This window comes from Dermacentor variabilis, chromosome 2 (assembly GCF_050947875.1).
Source record: "Dermacentor variabilis isolate Ectoservices chromosome 2, ASM5094787v1, whole genome shotgun sequence".
Classification (NCBI taxonomy): Eukaryota; Metazoa; Arthropoda; class Arachnida; order Ixodida; family Ixodidae; genus Dermacentor; species Dermacentor variabilis.
The window spans coordinates 47,585,101-47,605,997 of record NC_134569.1 but is presented as its reverse complement, the minus strand read 5'-3'; the positions used below and the strand labels follow the sequence as shown (position 1 = coordinate 47,605,997).

Below are 20,897 nucleotides of genomic sequence, written 5' to 3'. Positions count from 1 at the left end.
CATGTTATCTGCAAGGCTTATCAGGCATGAACAACGAATGCACTAAAGCAATAACGTGCACTTAGCAGCACTTCATACTTCTGTCTTTAGTGGTACTAAAGCATATAGTGCGAAGTCATTGATGAAGGTGTGTTTCATATGCATGCGCATTGAGTAGCACAGAGTGTGGGTTCCTTTTGTGAACACTAAGCTTCAGCTTGACTACTTCTCTCCAAGAGCAGGGCTGGCTAGTCTTTTGACTACATTACAAAATTTCATGGCTACTCCATGAACAAAGCCTGCATTTGAAGACGTCAGTCATTTGAAAGCCAGTACAGCAATTAATCTTATGTATCTGAGTTAGGAGACATGTTTACCAAGCTTTATTCCTATAAATAGCCATGGACCAGGTGGGTGAGATTGTTCTAGAAACGGAGATGAGGGTGGGGGCATGCAGGGTCATACTCCTGCAGCTACCTGCTGCTGTATGCGCTCTATCATCTTGCGGTCAAGGTGCTTCTGTCGAAGCACGACCGAGAGTGAGCTCAGGAGACCTGTGACGAGCATGCTGCCTTCAAAGATCCAGAAGTGCTGCCCTTCTTTCTCGTTGTCACACCTGCAGCATGTATGAAACATAACTGATGGCATGTAGAAGTTTACACAATATTCACAGCGTGCGCACACACACACACATGCACACAAAATACCAACACATGCATACAGGTGCTTCAGGGAAGGCTTTAAGTGACTATTGAATACAACGCAGAAGGGATTCAGAGATGACTTCTTTTGGAAACACATCATTGATCGCAGCAGATTAAAAGATTAATATAATCATCAGTAATGCATTAGGGAGTCGGTAATTCAGTAATCAGCTTCTGAATTATCAACTACAGGGCACATGTTGTAATTGTGGAACCAAAGCAAACCAGTAAGCAGAGATAGCCCATTTACTCAAGAGAGACGCATTTCTCTGCAAGTCCTGAAAAAATAAAAAAAGTATCTTACCTCTGCTTCGTTCTTGTTCAAACTTCACAGCAAAATCACACTTTATGGCCTGGTATTGCATAGTGTAATACTTAGCACTGTTATATGCCTCGTTTGCCAATGAAACAATGTGAAGTGCAATGAGCAATGTTCAAAAATGAAACGCTATTTCACTTCTGGCACCTGCAGTGCGGCAACTCATGGCTTTTGAGATTGTTTTTCATTAATTGCTGGGAGGTGTGACATTGACACTAAGAAGCTGAGACGAAGGCAAATTTGGACTTCTTCATTGATGAACAAGGCAAGTAGCAGTGCTATATGTGTTACTGAACAATCAACACCATAAAATGTCATCCTGCTGTGAAATTTGAGCTTGCACAGAAAAGTCCAGGTCTCTCTAAATCATGCACCAAGACCCAGTTTCGATACAGAAAGGTAAGTGGCAGAATACATTGGTGTTCAAGCATAGAAACAGTGTAAAACTCTGTATAATAAACATGAGATACGATGAATAAACAACAGTATTCTGTGCGTTTTTCTTCTTTTTCTGCATAGTACACCGCATTTACTGCTGAGCATCTGCCGTACGCTTTCTTTTTTTCCACTGCATTTTGCCAAGCGATGAAGCCTATAGCCAACTCCTGTTCAAGACTTAAACCGTAAATAAACTGCAGCAATTTAGTGGAACTGCTTCTTTTGCATTAAGTTAAGTTTGTTTTGCAACAGCTTAAGGGAACCCTGAAATGATTTTGACAATTTTGTACATATGTACTGAGTCGTTAGGGCAGGCCCTTCTGATCATTCACACATTTAGACACTCCGCATAAGGCGTGTAAAGCTACCCACTGCAGCGATGCCACTTCCCTGAGTTTTCAGTTGCCCCATCAATTTATGTAGTTGGTGCATGTGATATCAGTTGGGCAAGCTATCCGACTGGCTACCTAGGTAGCGTCATCAATAATATTTCCAACTTTATGGTGAACAAATGTTGTCTGTAATAGTTGAAACGTTGGCTATTTGTTTCTAGAAAAAAAAAGTAACAGAAAGAGAATACACAATGGCAATTTATCACTACACTCGAGCACTTCCGGAACACAGAGAGTGTTGTGTGCTCGTGTTACAATGTGCTCTGTGGTGACGTGAGCTGTGCAGTCAGTGTTGGTCTCTAGGTTTATTTTCGCAAGGACCGTGAATCGCTCTTGCTGCGTTGTGGGCTGCAAACATAGTGATTGGTGGCATATCAAACTGTGATATTGTGTCCTTCTGCTAGGCAACAGGCGAGCGGAGTGTCTGCAGCGCATGAGACTGTCGGTATCCTGATCGGCGCCATGATCTAAGAGTTTGTGGCTGTCACTTCATGCTGGAGGATTACTACCACAATAGAGAGTTTTAGCCTGTTCAGTATTCTGGTAAATGCAGGTATACTGGGCGTTTTGCCACATGGGCAGAGGCACAAAAGTGAGGAGCCTGCAGGCTGCAGCCACCTCGTGGGAGAGAGCTCAACAAGACAAACACAGAGCTAATATGGCAGTAACTAAGTGTGTTCTACTTTGCTGCTGGTGTAAATTTTTGGCAGCAGCATAATTGTGAACATGTTGCCTTTTTAAATGTTTAAAATGTTTTACACTTGCTTACAGGAATATTAGCTCTATGTTTGGCTGCTCAAACAGGTGGCTGCCCCATGCCAGCTGCTCAGGCTGCTCTCATTTATGCTGAAGCCCCTTCATCACTGGGGTTGCAGTATGGAGAGGCTTTAGTTTACACTTCCGCTCATCCGTCAAAACACTCAGCTCGCCTGTGTTCACCGGAAAACCAGACACACTCGGCACTGCAACAGAATGCTTGCAACATATGCTGCTTGGATAGCTGTCACTGAAGATCAACAGCCAGGTGGCTATTGGAGAGTTTGGAGAGGTTTTGCGTGCTTGCTCCAAGACAGTGGAAGTACGTGACACGATGTCTCATCACGGTGCAGAGCCAATGAAGGCAGAGCTTAGCCCCGACCTCTCAGCAAATGAGTTAAGAGAAAAAGCATGGCTAGGGAGGAGGGCAACTTGTAATTATCTGTAGCACTCTTAATATGAGACGCTTCACTTAAACTGCGGTGCAATTGTTTTACTGTAGCAGTACCGTACGCATCTACAATGATCCAAACTATTTCAAGGACCCTTTAATGTATAGCAAACCAGCAGCACAATATTAAAAAGAACAAGAACGTTGTGTGATGTATGACCATGTTAACAAACATAACAAAAAGCAAACACAGTGCCTTAAACACCTCAATCTCCAGTCACAGAGAAAATACCCATCTGTGGATGCATGTGATAAATCTGGCAAGTAAACGCTCAAAAGCACCTAGCAAAAAGAAAGGTAAGAAACACCTGCACACCTCACAAAAATTCAGTCGAAACATAATTTTCACAGCGAAAGAAAGGATTCAGCACGTTATTCGTACCTTCGATAGACGTCTCCCGAGTTTCTGCAGGTGACTAGTTCTTTGTACTTGGACTGAATGCATATTGGGAGGTGCTTGCTTGCCTAAAAGAAAGAAAATTATCAATGATGTCAGAATAGTAGACATGTCAGCAGGCGAACTGGTTCATTTACATATTAAAGTAACGAGCTGGCACAAAGCGAGAGTGAGACCACGCAAGCAAGCATGCATCCCCGAAGCCGAATATTTTTGTATACCCAAGCTCCGGCATCAGGTGAGCAGTTTCAAACCTCTTGCAAACGAAACACGGTCAGTAGCGAAAGACTGCAAACTCGCGTTGCGGCAGCTGGGTGACGAAAGGTCGCAGCAAAGTTACGCGTGTAATCGAGCTGCGCCGAGTGTGTCAGACCGTGTTACTCACCCTCTCGAATTCGGTGCAAGGCATGCACTTCTGCTTGACGACGTACTCTTCCCTCTCCCAGCAACCCTCTGAAGAATTTGAACCGTTTCGATCACTGTCGTGGTCTGAGAGGATGCTTTCCAGCGTCAAGATCATTAGGCAGGCGCTGTCAACAAAGCAAAAATATACTCGAATTTCATTTGGGAAGCATACTATGTGAAACACCAGATTGCTGCAAGAATCAACTCAAGAAAAGCGTGTTACACGGATGTTTCAAACATGTTTAAAATGAATGAATGATAAGCATTGCGAAATGTACTAACACAGGCGGGCGGTGTCATAGGGTAACTTATGCGCTGGCCAAATCAGGTTACAGGAAGATGAACGTAGGCTTACCCTATAAGAAAGACAGTGAGGAATATTATGCGCTTAAGGGAGCACACTTCGATCATGTTGAGTCCAATCGCGTCATTTGGAGTAGATACTTTCACCCTAGAGTCCAAGTCTCCGCGATCGCCGAACTGGAAGCCGCCATGTTGTTTACATGTCGAGTCGTGTTGTGAGGAGGCATGCATCTTGCGTGCGTGACAGCGTACTAATGAAGCGACAATCTATTATTTTCATCAGTGTTATAAACCTTGGCCTCGTGCAAGACTAGGAGAAACAAAAGAAGTCGACCACTGTAGACCGAAAATTTTACTTTTCGTTAGTCGATCGAAAATGGTGCGGCTTAATATCGAAAAATTTTAAGTTCTTTTTTTTTGTTCACACATTACGTTTGCAACACCCCATTGCGTTTCATTATTTTTTTTTTGCAGCTGCTTATATAATCAGTGCATTAGTTCCGATGTACAGGTTCTATTGTATGCAAAATGCAAAACCGACCATAGATCCGTTCCCAATACATGGCTAACGCCCGCCGTGTATGGAGGGGCTTTATACATGGCAGGCATTACGGGGTCCACGATTACGGTGGTCGCAAACGCGCGATGGCTGGCGTTTTTCGACTTCTAGCAGTTTGCAAAAGCACACACACACACACACACACACACGTATGTGTGTGTGTGTGTGCGTATTACTTGCATAGTACTCTGGTACAGGTTGCAACGGCAATCGGAGCAAAGAGGTTATAAGAACTATGCGCTTATAGCCTCTGTGCTCTCGCAAGGTGCCCGAAAACAAGAAAATTGTATGTACTACAAGACGCAACCAATAGGCAATATTTATTTCATTCTTTTTACAAGCAAAACTGGAATCTTTCTTGCACACATATAGAAAGGATAAAACTGATTTCTATAGAACTTTGAGAGAAATATGCCCTGTGGCAGGCCTTTTAACGTCGTTTTTGTTCGCAGCATTCTGGCCTTCTTCCTCGTGCAGAGAGAGAGAGCAAAAAAAAAAAAAAAAAAGAAACAGGGGCGGAAGCAAAGAGAACACTGGCGCTAGCGCACACACGGGTGAAAAACGTTCACAGCAAAATCACTACAAAAGCGCAGCGTTTAGTTTTTCGAGGAGTCACCATACGAGGCAGCTAACCTGGAGTGCGCCAATGTCTCCCGAAACCGCTTCAGTTCTGGGTTGAAGCAAATCAGTTCGTCGATGATGTTGTCCACGACGAATGACCGTGTGACTGAACTTATTGTAGCGAGACAGAAAGGACATACGTTCTTCTGTTTCCTCCAGTTGTGAATGCAGTAGGAGCAGAACGTGTGACCGCACTGCAGCATGGCGGCATCCACGAACAGCTCGCTGCAAATTGCGCACGTCAGCTCGTTTTCCATAATGCTCTCTACCCTGCGTACGACGCTGTCGCCAGAGGACAACCTGATCTTTTTGCTGTGCTTGGAGAAAACGTCACCTCGGCCCGCAGCTGCGAAGCTGCCTGGTGAAACACCGGGTTGAACGAACACGTTGTTGTTGTCTCTGTCGGCAGGGCAAGTTTCGCTTTCGTCGGCCGCGTTAGCTGCCCGGTGTGACACCAGTCCCTTGCCGCTGCTGTCGAGCTCTTTGGGTAGCTGGTTGGCGCCACCGCCAATCATAAGGAGAAATGCACGAGGTCTAGAGGAGACGGTGTCCTTGGGGCGTTGACCTGCATCGCCAGCTCGATGCCGAGGGTCGTCTGTGACGAATCGAAAAACTAGGTTCGTTCGTTGTGGCGGACCCAGCGATATTACGTCGTCCTGCCGCAGCACCAGTGGTCTCTCGGTCTCGACTCGTAAGCCGTTCACGTACACACCATTCATGCTCGAATCGTCCGCGACTCGCCAGAGGCCCGTTGCGTCGCGGCTGAAGACGGCGTGGCGTCGGGACACCATAACAGAACGCACACATATGCTGCAGTCGCTGCTGCGACCCACCACTTCCTCGTCTCTTTCAAGCACTAGCCGACCGGGTAGAGGGCCACTCAAGTCAATAACTTGAGTCTCTGGCTTACCCAGGGCCGCCATAGTTTCCAGGCAGCCGCAGGAAAGCGAACGCACCGAACGGCGTCCCACTGTCGCAGTCGCACTTGTCAACACGAATTATTAGCAGGCGCCATCTTTCGTTAGATTTCCAATGTTGCCAGAGTAGGAAAACGACTATGCGATAGAAAAGTTGAAAACGAAACTCCCAGTAACGATTGCCTTTCAGTAGAGGTTCAGTAAATGCTAATATTAAAACCTATGATTTTGCTAACTGCATGCGGCTCAAGCAATTACAAAGCTGAAGTCACATTTATGTGCCCATTTTTGGAAGAAAAAGAACTGAGCAGCTAAAAATACCCTATTTGAGTTTGCCGAATGCAATATATCGCATTCTAGTATAGTAACTCTATGGCATTCCACATAAGTAGTGTCCAAAACGCGATGTCTGTGACACGTTCTCGGCTCTCAAAATCGCTTGCGTCGCATTCACGCAGCAAAAGCATAGCCTTTAAGATCTGCATTTTAAATGCAAATGGCATCACTCTATAAGCCATATTGTTTTTCACTATGGTGTATATATTGAAAAACTCTATGCAATAAGTTCTATAAGCCATGGAGAAAAAACAAACAAAATAGGAAAGGCCCTGACAATGCCTATTTTACTAGATGCCTGCAGCGTCGCTAGTTTTCCCGTTGGAGCGGAGGGTCCTGTAGTTCAGGGTAGTCGCGGAGGGATGGCGCTCGCTGCCCTGCCGACCCGTAACGTTGGCCGACCCCAACGTTCTTAGACATACTGGCCGACCCATAGAGTTTCTAAATAAATACATACTAATATGAAATTCTATGGGCCGAGCCTACTTCCTGTTGCGGAGAAAGTGACGATTCGTGGCTAGAGCGCGCTCGACCAATGGCTTGACGAGAGACCGCGGGTCCTGCCTCCGGGATCGCAACAGACGCCACTGAAATCTCGGAGGCAGGGAAACGTGATTCAAGTTTGGAGCAGCCGCCGCAACTATCGCTCGCAGCCGACCCATGGTGGCAAGGAGAAGAGAGGCGCCGGAACTAGCCGGAACCAGTTTCTCAGCTCACGCGGCAGGCATCTTCTAAAGGAGGCATTGGCCCTGACGTGACGTTACAACATGCATGCGTTACAATTTTGAAGACGGAAATGCAGCCATGTTGGTGTGCCCTCTCCCTTGGCGCCTCCAATCAGCTCGCCGGAACAGATTTGGCGCGAGCTTTGAACTTACACTGCTACGTGCCGCCTGAATTGTGTGCTGCCGACGCGCGTCAGAACAAAACCTACGAAACTTATATGTGACAGTTTTAGTGAAGCAGACGCGCGCCTGTGCTTTTATGTCGCACGTTGAAGACGACGACGAAGACCCGCACCGTGATTATTTGAGTGTCTTGGTTGCTGCTTGACACACACACTCGTTGACCCTAAACACAACTTTCAAGCTTACACCATCATCATTACCATCATCATCATCAGCCTATTTTATGCCCACTGTAGGACGGAGGCCTCCCCCTGCGACCTCCAATTTAATTACCCCTGTCCTGCGCCAACCGATTCCAACTAGCGCCCACGAATTTCCTACTTTCATCGTCCCACCGGTTAAGTGTGTGTGTGTGTGTGTGGGGGGGGGGGGGGGATCTGCCCGTGTAATCTGGCACTTTGCCGTCTTCTCGCCCTTATAATGAACTTCAGTTATCAATCTTACATACCACACTTCAAAGTCAGCTTGTCTCGCGAACAGAATGTGCTGCGAGAAGGACATGGGCCAAGAAATATAATCTGACTTTTCATAGGCCGAGACCAGCAGCAAGAGCTTCTGGAGTGCTTCAGAAGCGTGGTTGCTATGACAACGTTGACGTTTGGGGTACCAGTCCCAGTGCTCATTTGCGAAAAATAGCCCGTGACTTCCGCCACACTTTCTCCAACACGTCTGTGCTGGCGGGACCTCTTCTACGCTTTCCTTCCTTCATGCTATAATCCGTGGATTTGAACACTGCCCAAATCCACGCCACATACCATAGAGATTCTTACTATAACACCTGGAGGGTAATCTGGCGCCACCGTCTATGGGAGTTTCTTAAGGGGGCACCGTGCCGTCATGGGAATGACGGCATATATGTGTCTGCGAGGCTCGTGTTGGCTGGTGTTGTGAGAGGCTTCGTCTAAAACGTGGATATGGCTACGCAAATAACGCGTTCTCAAAGTAAAATCTTCATAAAATGTTTCCATTCACGCATATTACATCTTTACTCACCAACAATGCATGACCAAGCGAAGAAAAGCAAGAACAGACGACCAACTGTTTCAAAGCGAGCGAGAACTTTGTCGTCTGTCCTCCAACTTTAGCGGCCCGCTGATACTTTTTACGTAACATGTAGTCGTACACACAATAACAAGTTCTCATAGTTAAACAAAACATGTTTTTGCGTAATAATAAAGCTAAAACAGCTTTTCACGTGTTGTTTTTAGTAGAAAGTGAATCGTTGTGACAGAGGGAACGGTACTTGCCAAGCGCGTCTTCAAGGTGTCCTGTCTCTACGAGAACGATGCGCGCCGGCGAGGAGGCAAAAAGTCATTTCAGACTCTGCGCGTTTAGATCTATTGACTGCGGCCTGAGGTGTGTTCTTACCACGATAAGTGAAGGCATCACGTAACCAAAGTTTTGCGATAGCTGGCGCACGGTGCATAACAGTACGCGCGTAGAACCGGCCTACGTGCGACCATAGAACAGCCGCTTGATGTGTTCGCAGGCATATGTTCTGTGGAGCCTTGCCGACCCTTGCAGCGCATCCGCTAACCTTCACTTCCCTGCGCTTCTCGCGCGCACAGATAAGAATCGCCTGCCGTAGGGAGAGAGAGAGAGAGAGTAAAACATCTATTAATAATATTTGAATGGCGAGAACAGTGTGGGAGGAACCCTCAGTCCAGGGTCCCTAAGATGATTCCGGCGATGTTTCGAGCCCGTTGAATCAGAGCTCGGAGGACCTCGGGAGGTCCGTCGAGGAGGGCGGATTCGTTCCTTAAGTCAAAGCAGCCGCTTCTTTCCCATCTTCCAGGATGAAGCGTCGGCTGGTAGGCGCACGGTGCCGAGGGCAGCAAAATGCACATATTCTGCGTAACGCTCTATCAGCACGCGTATTGAGGTACACCTGTGCAGGTGTGCATGAAGCTCGAACGCGCTCTGCTTAAAAGACTTCGTGCTGTCGCGAGTACTGCGAGGAACAAGAAACAGTTAAGCAACATGTGTTTTAATATGCACAAAAGCAAGTTGCTACTGAACACGAACTATGCATTCATGACGTACGTCTACGTGCCGCAAATGCACCATATGCGCTGTCAAAAGCAGGAATCACTGACTTGCAAGCCGTTCATTGTACAGATTCTGAAACGCATCGGTTTCGGCCTGCGATGGCATGTTAGCATGATTCTGCCAAAGAGAGCATTATTTCCCTCGGATATTCCTTTGTCGGTTGCCATTGCCGTGGCGTAGTACATCGCGTACAGCGTTGCATGCGCGTTCATTTCACGAACTTTAGCTCTTCCTGTCCCACCTGGCCACAGCAACATCCGGGAGAGCGTGGTCTGGATAACGCAGCGCAACAAAACACGGAGACCAACGCAAACCTGCCCGCACGGCGCCTTTGCAACGGTACGAAACCTACGGAGCAACACGTGTGAGCGCACAGAACCAAAACAAAGCCGCCATTGTGGCCCGAAAGGCGTGGCCGCTACGGCAAAGAATTATAAAGAAATAAAAAGTCAGCAAACGAAAGGAGAACCTTCTACATCAGTTCCTCCACACTTTTCTCTTAGTGCGCGGAGGGGGTAGGGCCTCTCCTCAGTTTCCTTCCTCCATGGGGTAGGGTGACCCATCCCGGCCCGTTTGCAGCGTGCATGTAAGCGCGGATGGGTCGGGCCCGCCAGCACCGATACTTGTACGGGACCACTGTGACGTCACGATTTACGTTCCGACAGTGGGAATAGTATCAGGACATTGAAAAGACAAGCACTGTGCAGTGCAACCTAATCATAGTAATTATACCCATGAAATGGAGCTGTTACAGACGACAGCGGAAACCGGAAGCCCAGTTTGAACGCGTTGATGTCTCGGCTCGACAAGGATGCCTTGCCTGAAAGCGACTTTCCAGGACAGCTGAACAGTGGTCCAATATGCATCGGTGGGGCAGGGGATCCGCCCGTGTAATTATCCGACGTCGACCTGACACTTTGCCGTCTTCTCGTCTTCATAATGAACTTCAGTTATTAAGCTTACCAGTTTGTGAAGGAGCGTGGGAACTGCAGATATAAAAGGTGTGGAGTAAAAAGAAAAACAAAAGGCACCTCGCACAACATTTAGGTAAGGCAGCTCCAAGAGTTCCGCGAACTTGCTGAAAGAAACTTGCCGAACGCCGGCAAAGCTTGAGGTTGCAACCGCTTACCCGTACTTATATGGCCCCTGTTACGTTTCGCCTACGACGCGCGGTATAGCCGGCGCCGATGCAACGGACGCCGGGGCTTCGTTCAAAGCGGCGGACATTTTGGCCCGTTCAGCGCTGCCGCAACGCTTCCCGCCAAGCGCGTCCAGGCATATTTCAATGTCACGTGTCTTCGTGTGTGCGTGTGTGTGCATGTTGGTGCCCACGCTTGTCAAAGCGCGGCAGTCGGGGAGAGGAGCTCTCCAACTGTGAAGCGAGGAGGTCTGACCGGCGCCGGCCCGGCGGATGCGTCACTTCTCGTCTCAACGTGTCCGTGCGCCGCCGTCACGTGCGCCTCATCCCGAGCCGTTCCTTCTTGCCCTCGACTCCGAGAGTATAAAAGGAGCTGCCCCCGGACGCCAAGAGAGAGGCTTCGAATTCTTCCGTCGAGTAACATGCTCTCCCGTCTCTCCACTTCGGTAGACCTGACCGGCCGCTCTTTTGCGATGCTCTAATAAACAAGTTGTTCTGTTAGCAGTCGGCTCATCCTTTGCCAGGACCTTCGGATGCTTCCAGCTGTGCCCCAGGCCGCCAGGCCAACGCTACCCTTGGGGCTTGCGACCCAGATGCAACACCCCTGTATCTACACGAACTCTCCCTCGTCGTATCATATGACGCTGAAGATATCAGAGACCCTAGAGGAAACTATAAAGATTCATGCTAAGGTTGCCAGAGGGAGATCTGATGTTGCTGTCGTACAGCCGTCATGGGAACGCCGGCATGAACGAGTGAAATTTCTCCTCCTAAGCTGTAGGCTTTTCTATGTGTAAAGAACGTAAGCAATCAACGCAGCTTTCAAGGAACAAAATAATGTCGTTTTGCTCCTCGTAACATTTCGCGCATCACCATCTTCCTGGAGAATATTCTCTTACGCAGTTCGGGCTCAAGTCAGACGACTCTATTTCTTTTTTCGTACTGTATTACAGGAGGAGCGACACGACAAGGAAACAAAAATGCGGCCATGTTTTCAATTCAAAACGGGGCCTAAAGTGAAGCGGCAAGGTCTAACCTGCTGCGATAAAAAAAAACGCCCTCCCCCAACACACACACACACACACACACACACACACACACACACACACACACACACACACACACACACACACACACACACACACACACACACACACACACACACACACACACACACACACACACACACACACACACACCAAAAAAAGCAAAGGAAAAGAAGGAGACGAGAATGAAGTGTGAATATTTAGCAAAATATTTTTCGGTTTCTTAGTGGGGCTTCTTCGGAAGTTAGACTCCTTTTCGTTCCTAATTGCGACTCCATAGTTGGTACACCGTTTCCTTTCTTTACTTGGTTTTCATTCTCTTGCTCGAGGGAAACTCTTCTTGCTAATATCTTGAGTTCGACCCCTTCTCCCAAGGCGCACCGTTCCTCACCGCACAATTTATCATCGCTTTCATCTTGCTCTATTGAGGATATTACGGCGGCCGTAATCAGGACGCCATTTGTGCCTGCTGTCATCACTGGAGAAAGCCTCATTTACCTTGCTTGCTTTCTTTGGCATTACCTTCGTTTCATAGGGAGCTCCGTCTGTCCCTTTCTCCCTCCTCTCTCCTTTTTGCTTCTTTCCTCAACATGTCGCGAGGTGCTCGTTCGCTTTCGCCTTCGTGATCGTTCTTTACCTACGAAAAAAAAAAAGTAGGAGGGAGAAAAAAAGCGGGGGTGGGGGGTGAGGAAGGAATGTCGGAGGTGCCGCGCTGCAGTGCGGCCCGTCGTCGCCGCATAATCGCCGACATCCCGCCGAACCACCGATCGCTACTTGCTTCTGATGCAATTCCCGCGCTTTTTGAGTATCGACGCGGCGGCATAGAATAAAGAACGCGGCGGTGCTCCAGTTTCTCCGAGGGTCGACAGCTGGCGCTGACGAACTTCACGGAGCCAGCGAAGCGAAATGCCTGGCAAAAGCGCGTGGAGGAGCGCACGCGTGCGTACGCGCGGGCGTCTTGGAACGCACGTCAGGTCACGTGGCCGGCACCGCAGGGCCCTGATTGGCCCTATTGATTGAAACTGAGCGAGAGAGAGCTACGGAGGAGAGTCACCTTGCTGCCCAAACAGTAAGTGAGTGAGAGAGAGAGACAAAAGGGCAAAGAGAGAGTCAGGGAAACAGGCGGCAAAGCGGTGCGACAAAGCGAGCGCATAGCGCGTACGCTGCAGCAGCGGCCCAAAATCGTCAACATCAGCAGAGGAGGGCCAAGCACAAAGTAAAGCAAGCGGCTGGCGGCGCTCAGCCCTCGCAGCCGTACGCTCAAAGTGGGCGAGGGAGTAAAAGTACGCTCGAAAGGGAGAGAGAGAAGGGGAAGAAATTGGGGTGTAGGAAGGAAGGCAGCGTCACTGCGTTTTGAAGGGGGGAGGAGGCTACGGGAAAGGAAACCGCGTGTGTGTGAGAGAGAAAGGGCGGGTTATGATCGCGCTTCGGGGAGGAGAAGGGAGGCTTCAGTGGTTGAGCCCCGGGGCCCGAGCACAACCTCTGCACAGCCGTAGCCGGGGGTGCGAAGTTTCGCTTCGCCTGACGCGGCTGCCGGCGCCGGGTGGACTTCGGCCGTCTCGCATCGACGGGGCAGAGGAACCGCGCAAAGAACAAAACGAAGCCCGAGAGAATATTCGCGGCGTTTAATTCGTTCCTTTCCTGGCAGTCCCAGCCCGCCGTCGTTTCTCAACGGTGCGTGTGGTGTGCATGCTGTCTTTCTGCATACGCGCCTCCCAGTACTAGCTCGCCGTCTCGACGTCTCCGGTGACCGTGGTGTCTTCGCCGTTCAAACAGGATTCTACCGTCTAACTGACGTCGTTGTCGCAGACGGGACTGCTGTCGTCATCGGCGGAGTGACTTGTGCGATCGCGCCTCTGCTTAGCTTCCTACATACTGTTTTGTTTCCTTCACCTACCGCTCGCTTGACAAATCATTTGTGACTTCAGCGTTACAGAGTCGTTTTAGTGCTTGGGGAAAAAAGTACACCGTGCTCTCCCGAAGGACGTCCCTTCGCTGCCTCGCCCACGTAGCACTGGCCGAACGACGCCGGTTGGTGCCGGAGATCCACGGACCCTAGAAGGTCAAATCTACAACCCTTCTTACCGAAGAAGGAACGGAAGAGGTCAGCGCTGGGCGTCACTGCAAGCCTAGAAAACTGACATCTACCCAAGGTAAGTTGTATGTTTCAGGTCCGGAACTTGCCAGCTAGTGGTCCAATGACGAGCAAACTCTAATGTCTGCACTATAACGCCAAAGAAAGGATATTGAGCTAAGGAAATGCTGCACACCGTACGGCTTAGTCATTCTGGGGCTGTATTAGGTAATATTCCTGGACAAGCGCAAACTGTTAATGAGAGAAAAAAAGAGCAAAATAAAACAATGCAGATAAGCATGTCCATGCATATACATGGTCTGCTCCGCATGACACCAGTAACAGGACCTTGGTTGATCTTACTTCTCTGACGTCCCTGCAGTTGTTTAGTGTTTGCGAATGTACCACAGTGTGCTCTCCTCCTCGGGCTGCAGTTCACCGTGCGTTTGATGCGCGGGTGTTTACCGACGTGCGAGGGTGCGGATCGAACGCGCTCTCTCTCTTACGCTGCCAACGATGCAGGGCTCCGCGGCGCGCCCCAGACGCTAAGGAGGTCTGGCGCGCCATGGCTAGACGCCGGTCCCACGAGTCTTTGCGTCACGCGGCGGCGAGGACGTGAGACTACGAAGGCACATACATACATACATACATACATACATACATACATACATACATACATACATACATACATACATACATACATACATACATACATACATACATACATACATACATACATACATACATACATACATACATACATACATACATACATACATGCATACATTAAGTTGGGAGCAATATGGTAAAGAACATCAAATTCGTTCTTAAAACGATTACTCATGATGTGTGAATTTGAGTATGACATATTAAATATAACGAGCAGTTTCCCGTTAGTCTCCCCATGCACTTTGCAGGCCTACGTGTGCTCAGCCAACTACGACCCCTTGAAGGAAATGTCGGTGTTCCCTTTCATATTGCACCAGGGTGTACACACAGCACACGCACTGGTTTCGTATGTCACACCGCGCGATCTCCACCTAAAAGAGCGGCATGGCGACACTAGTTCTATGCTAGTGCAGCACTAGTTTACTATAGTGACGTTTGTCCACACTCCGGCATTACGGCACACAGTGCCTGTCGTCGAAGAATTGGCTGTTACGTAATGTTTAGCGGTATCCGACCAGCGCTTCGCAACGAGGTCACGTCAACAAGCTTCAAGTCGGTGTCCGTTGTGTCATGTCCTGTAGCCTGGTGCCATGGGCAGCTTGACGGGAGGTGCTGTCACTGGATCAGGACGCGACGAGCGCGCCCAATACGTCTGCACCTTGGCAGCGGGATGTGTATCGCCATGGCCATCAGGGGTGACATTGTACCACGTACGTAGCTTATTAGACAGGGCGCTGGACATCAAGCACGCCGAAAATCCCGCAGCGTATATGCGAGCATTTAACAGCCGTCTTTGGTTGTAACTGTATAATGCGCGCGTGCTAGCGCTCGACTGCCGCGCGTGATGTCAGCTCATGCAAGAATCGCGCCATCTTCCGCTTGGAATTTCTAACATCAATGCTCGCTCATGTGTCGCTCGCGTGATGGATATTATAATGCTTTATGATTATTTATTTAATCGTTATCGCGAAGACGCGAGGATGATAATTTTGAGAAAACTACTGCATTCTCCAAGATGCTGTGCAGAGTGCAAGCCAAATTCTATAAACAATCCGCAGTGCATGGCTTAGTGGCTGTGGCACGTTCTACAGCATGGTTCCAAACACTGTTACTCAAGCGCAATAAATATTTTACGTGAAATAAAATTTAGTTCAAATAAAAAAAAACTCGAAAAGTTTGTATATTTTGGTTTAACTCTGCATACTAAACGGCGTGAACAAAAAATTACCGAGGTAGACATTTTTCTATAGGCTCTTTTTATGAGACGCTGAGTGATGTTTAAGAGACGCATCACTCTCGATCGCTTGCCCATTCAGGGAACCGTATTCAGCTGTGACAAACTTGTTCTTTGTTGAGCAGCTCGATTTACATTCCATTGGAGCGTTTGACGCTCGAAAGCCATTCAAGGGCACACTGAAGCAGCCTTGTCAAGGCACCGTTGGTGCGGGTCACGCGACTGATTTCGATAGAATAAAAAGAGGAACAGCGCAACACATGACGAGCCAGTAGAGAGCACAGGACAGACTCGCTCGTCCTGTGTTGCACTGTTGCTGTTTTTATTCTAAAGATGAACCAACCAGCCCCATTGAACACACTACTAATTTCGACGACGTGGGGTTCTTTAACACGTACTCAAAGACCTATACACGAGCACTTGCGTAATCGCGGACAGAAATCGCACCCATATGACCCCGTGCTGAGCTGCAGTACACGACTATGCGTCAACGGTTCGCGGAGTGAGCAAACGAGAGTACTGTGTGTCTTTCAACTTAACTCAGAGCCGAAAGAAAAAAGCGTACAGGAAAATGTATAGATTTGTATTTTTTTGAAGTCTTTAAAATGCAGTTGTTAAACAGAAAGTTCCAAAGCTTTCGATTTTTTATTTTAACAAAATTTGATTACGCATAGGATATGTAGTACTACGTCCGAATGAAGGTGTTTCGGTCAATAGTAACCAGAAGCTAGTTTCGGGTCTAATGAAGAATGCACATCGGGTAAGCATCGGCAGACAAAACGCGAAGGCAAATCGTTTCGAATATGTAAAAGAACAAATACTTGCAAACACTGCTCTTCTACGGATTCAAACCACAGTTATACGAGTGACTACACTGACATTACAGTGACAGAAGTGACTACACTGACATTGTTTAAAAAAAGTAATGCTGCCGGAGTGATTGGATGAAATTATGCGAGGGCTTTAATTTAAACGGGAGTCTGTTCCACATCTTCGCTCCCACGAATTGTATATATAGCGGTCGCTGACCATAAACATTCTTAGTCGAGGGAATGTTGAACCATTCCAGAAAGAAAATCTCGAGCGTCGCTGATCGGATTGTGCAGTAATGATGTAATTAAGCAATTTGCACCCCCCCCTTCTCCGTATTTTGGAACCTTTTCTACAGTAACCTGATCGCGTAAAGCTAGTTGTGTCTGCCGTAACTAGAGTCTTGCGAGTTCAGCGAATGCCTTAAAAAAAAAAAACCATTCAGCGTGGATTTTTTAACCAAAACGCTTATGCGTCTTCCCGCGCGTGTATTATGAAAAGTTAAATTTTGTATAGAAGCGATGTTTCCGTGTAATATATACCCTTAAATGAAACTAGCAGTATGATAAGTTTCAAGAAGATTACGACAAGCAGAGTGGTGGAACCGAATGAAAGACGCCCGACATATCTCGAATATCTGCTCCCTTTTTAATATTGCGTGCATGCTATATACGCAGAACACCACATTAAGCGTTCAGGCAGGCTGTCTGAATGAAGCAAGAGGAGTGTAAGGAATGCGCATCACGGAAATCGCTTCATCCTTACATGTTCCTGTCTGCATGGGGCTATATTACGCGCCACATACACATCTCAAGTGCGAAATTTTGGAACTTAATGGGCGTGCCTCGTCCCAATCGTATGCTGTGCAAAGTTGACGGCACTATATAGTATATAGCTTAGAGCGACTTTTGAAGATTCCGCAGAGTTTGGAATTCAGAGGGATAAAAAAACAAAACAAAAGAACGAGTAGGATCATTTTCACGAATTAAGGAGCGCGTGCCGCAGCATTGCACCACCGTCACCGCTATATACCGAATGCGCAATACAGAGGGGGGAAAATGGGGACAAAGGGGGGAAAAAGGGAAAAAGGAGGGGTGCTTGTAAAATTGCAGGTCGGTAAAATGAATCGCATCGATCTCGCTTGCGAAACTCGAGAGCGTATAGATGGCATTGTACGGAAGAAGAAGTGCCGTATACGAAAGTGCAAAAAGAGTGAGCGTGGGCGGAGGGAAAGGGATCGACTCAATTCTGCTAAGCCTTTTTCGGGCCACCACGCGAGCTGCGCTATCGAACTTTATGAATCCAGACGCTCGTAAAGAGAGCAGCAGCCCTTTTGTTATCCGGCTTTGTTGTGTATGACATTCGGGAACGATGTGCGCCTAACAGGATGAAGTCTCGATATTACCGCTCTATAGCGGGAGAGAGCAAAGAAATACACGCCTCTAAAAGGCTGCTCCATGCGGTGAAATTGTTATTGCTACATTTTTAAAGGGAACGAAATTAAGTAAAGAAAGGAAGATAGTGCGCCGCAACGTACGAAAGAAAGAAGAGCACGGAATTTTATTACTGGTTGTAAATGTTGTATTCTGTAAGTTGGAAACTGTATAAATGGAAACTCTATTCCGTAGTACAAGCTGTCGAGGCACGGGTATACCTGTTCCTTGTCTGTCTATTTTGTATGTTCGCTTGCTTCAGCGGTCAATTTTGTTTGCAAGCGATACCCCAACTTATTCCCAAGGCGCATGCGTATGTGTTTGGCGGGGTGTGTAAGTGTGGCGTGGGAGGGGGGCGGAAGGAGCTGCGAGTGGAATTTGAGCTACATTAGTGACTTGAGAAGCTGAATTCATGCGACACGACGCACCGAAGGTAATTGTGCGGACCAACTAGTGAGCGTGACCTGGCTCGCGAACCGATTGGGCTGAATCGGTTTGCGGCGTGCGTCACACGACGCACCGAATCACGCCGTGCTTAAGGACGTCGCTGACTAAAGCTGTCGTTCGGTGCCGGTGAGTGCCGCCACAAGTGGCCCACGCGATGAATCAGTGATTTTATCCGTCGCGTGAATATAGATTGTATAGCCTCCGAGCAGAAGAGATAGGAGGGAGGAATCCGCTGTAAAGGACACATCAATTGGCCCATTTGCGCTCTAAATATTTTTTGTAACCACTAGAAAAACTCTATAAAACATGCTTAGACATCTTTATTTCGTAACGTATATAGATTATGTGTAGACGTGCTGTGGACTTATGGCCTTGCATTTTCTTGTTCCATGAATGACCATATGAAACAGACTTCTCAACGACTGCTGTGTATACGTGCACGTGTGCCATATACAGACGTTATAGCGCAGAAAGCAGAAGTACACATGACTTACTCCATGCACTCTAAAAACAGTTGCACCATTTTGATTGTATATTTGCCACACAACGATAATCGTCATCCGTCTCCTCCGCATTTCCATTCTTTAACGCGGCGAGCCCGGTACTTCCCAGTAACGAACGGCATGCGCGTTATGAGTGTGACGCAGCATTCTCGACAGGAAAATAGCGAGCGCCGAGTTTTCAAGGAAGGAAACGCAAGCAAAGCAGATGACGATTATCGTTGTGGGACAAATATACATCCCAAAGGGTGCAACCGTTTTACACTCTAAGAAGAGTTTACACCCTTTGGAGTGCCCCTTCTGCCACACAACGATAATCGTCATCTGCCTTGATGCGTTTCCTTTCTTTAACGCTGCGAGCCCGGTACTTCCCAGTAACCAACGGCATGCGCGTTATCAGTGTGACGCAGCATTCTCGACAGGAAAGTAGCGAGCGCCGAGTTTTCAAGGAAGGAAACGCAAGCAAAGCAGATGATGATTATCGTTGTGGGACAAATATACATCCCAAAGGATGCAACCGTTTTACACTCTAAGAAGAGTTTACACCCTTTGGAGTGCCCCTTCTGCCACACAACGATAATCGTCATCTGCCTTGATGCGTTTCCTTTCTTTAACGCTGCGAGCCGGGTACTTTCCAGTAACGAACGGCATGCGCGTTATCAGCATGATAGCATTCCCAACAGGAAAGTAGCGGGCGCGGCGTTTTCAAGAAAGGAAACGCATGAAGGCAGATGATGATTATCGTTGTGTGGCATAAGGGGCACGCCAAAGGGTGTAAACTGTTCTTAGAGTGTAAGAGTGCAGATGAAGATTATTGTTGTGTGGCAGATATACACCCCAAAGGGTGCAAACTTTTTTTAGAGTGTTTAAGAGCAAGCTTTAGCTCGGGTGCTCCTATCTAAATACATGTAAAAGGAGAATTCGTTTTTCTCGGCAACCACTGCACCAAATTTGACGAGATTTGTTGCATTTAAAAGTAAAATGTAAAATCTAGTGACTGTTTGTTTCGAATCATTTATTTAGCTTGTGAATTTTTTATTAAGAATTGGCGAAAATCTAGAACTTTCAAAAAACGAAACTATCAAGTTTACAACACTGTAACTAATCAACGAAAAATGATAATACGATTCTGTGAAATGCATGTAATAGTATATCCAAAGTGGACAAAATTGACATGTTACATATGGATCTCAAAAAATTTAATAACATGGAAATACAGCTTTTGCATAACCCTTGTAAAACGACGTAACAAATTCACTTAAGTAAAATGACACATCGAATTTGTCCGCTTTCAATGATCTAATCGATGCCATTAACAGAACTGCGATATCTGTTCTTGATGCAGAGCTATTAATTTTTAAAATTCGTGCTTCTATATTTTTCAAACTTCCGAATTTTTGAAAATTCTTGCAACAAAATTGAGGCAGCAAACTGAAATTCCGCTTTCAACAGTCACTAGAATTTAACGTTCTCTCTCAAATGCAACAAATTTCATTGATATCGGTCCAGGGGTTATCTCAGAAAAACGTTTTCGCGTTTTACATGTGTTTGAATAGGCCGCGTCGGATTTGGGCCCGAGCTAAAGCTTCCTCTTAACCGGGAGAACGTAGATATCACTCGCCGTATTCTTATTCATACCTCTGCGTATGATCATTCCCTGAAATAGAGGACGATGCCCGAGGAACGCGGCCTGGTTAGCTGCGTGCAATGGAAACGGATAAGCAGCTTCATTTGCGCAGTTCTTATGATCAATGATTGTCACCGTCAGGACGATGCAAGTTGCGCCGAGCGTTTATGTTCCACCCATTTGTTCACCCACTGAAAAAAAGTGAAGACTTTCCTTCGTGCTTCTGCTAGTAAACGACAATAAAGTATGCTTATTTGAGATAACAGATAATCTTTGTTTACTGCTTTCTCCCAGGCGCATTAATTTCTTTGCTTCTTTTTCTACCTTTCGACACCTAATAAACAAGACAAAGAAAATGCAATCAGTATACTTGATTCAATATCGG

General features: G+C 47.4%; 2 protein-coding genes across 3 annotated transcripts in view; one reads left to right on the top strand and one right to left on the bottom strand.

The window, feature by feature from the left end:
- Positions 1–339: 339 nt before the first annotated feature.
- On the bottom strand, positions 340–6,350 carry JTBR (jumping translocation breakpoint protein JTBR). The gene is made up of 4 exons (XM_075680399.1): positions 5,337–6,350; positions 3,822–3,966; positions 3,422–3,504; positions 340–595 (listed from the first exon to the last, which is right to left on the bottom strand). Exons 1-4 carry the CDS (start codon positions 6,245–6,247, stop codon positions 439–441), a joined length of 1,296 nt encoding a protein of 431 aa, XP_075536514.1. The 5' UTR covers positions 6,248–6,350; the 3' UTR covers positions 340–438.
- The window catches only part of Nckx30C (solute carrier family 24 member Nckx30C), a 291,052-nt gene continuing 273,656 nt past the window's right edge, over positions 3,502–20,897 (top strand). For both annotated transcript variants that reach the window (XM_075680397.1, XM_075680396.1), the window contains exon 1: positions 3,502–3,674. In XM_075680397.1, coding sequence (XP_075536512.1) covers positions 3,626–3,674 — 49 coding nt within the window. In that variant the 5' untranslated portion in view covers positions 3,502–3,625. The remainder of the gene's footprint in view (positions 3,675–20,897) is intronic.

Coding starts and splice junctions, on each gene's coding strand:
- JTBR (XM_075680399.1), bottom strand. CDS start 6,247: ATGGCGGCCCTGGGTAAGCCAGAGACTCAAGTTATTGACTTGAGTGGC. Junction 3,505..3,821: donor CTTGCACCGAATTCGAGAGG/GTGAGTAACACG, acceptor TCTTTCTTTTAG/GCAAGCAAGCACCTCCCAAT. Junction 596..3,421: donor TCGGGAGACGTCTATCGAAG/GTACGAATAACG, acceptor TACATGCTGCAG/GTGTGACAACGAGAAAGAAG.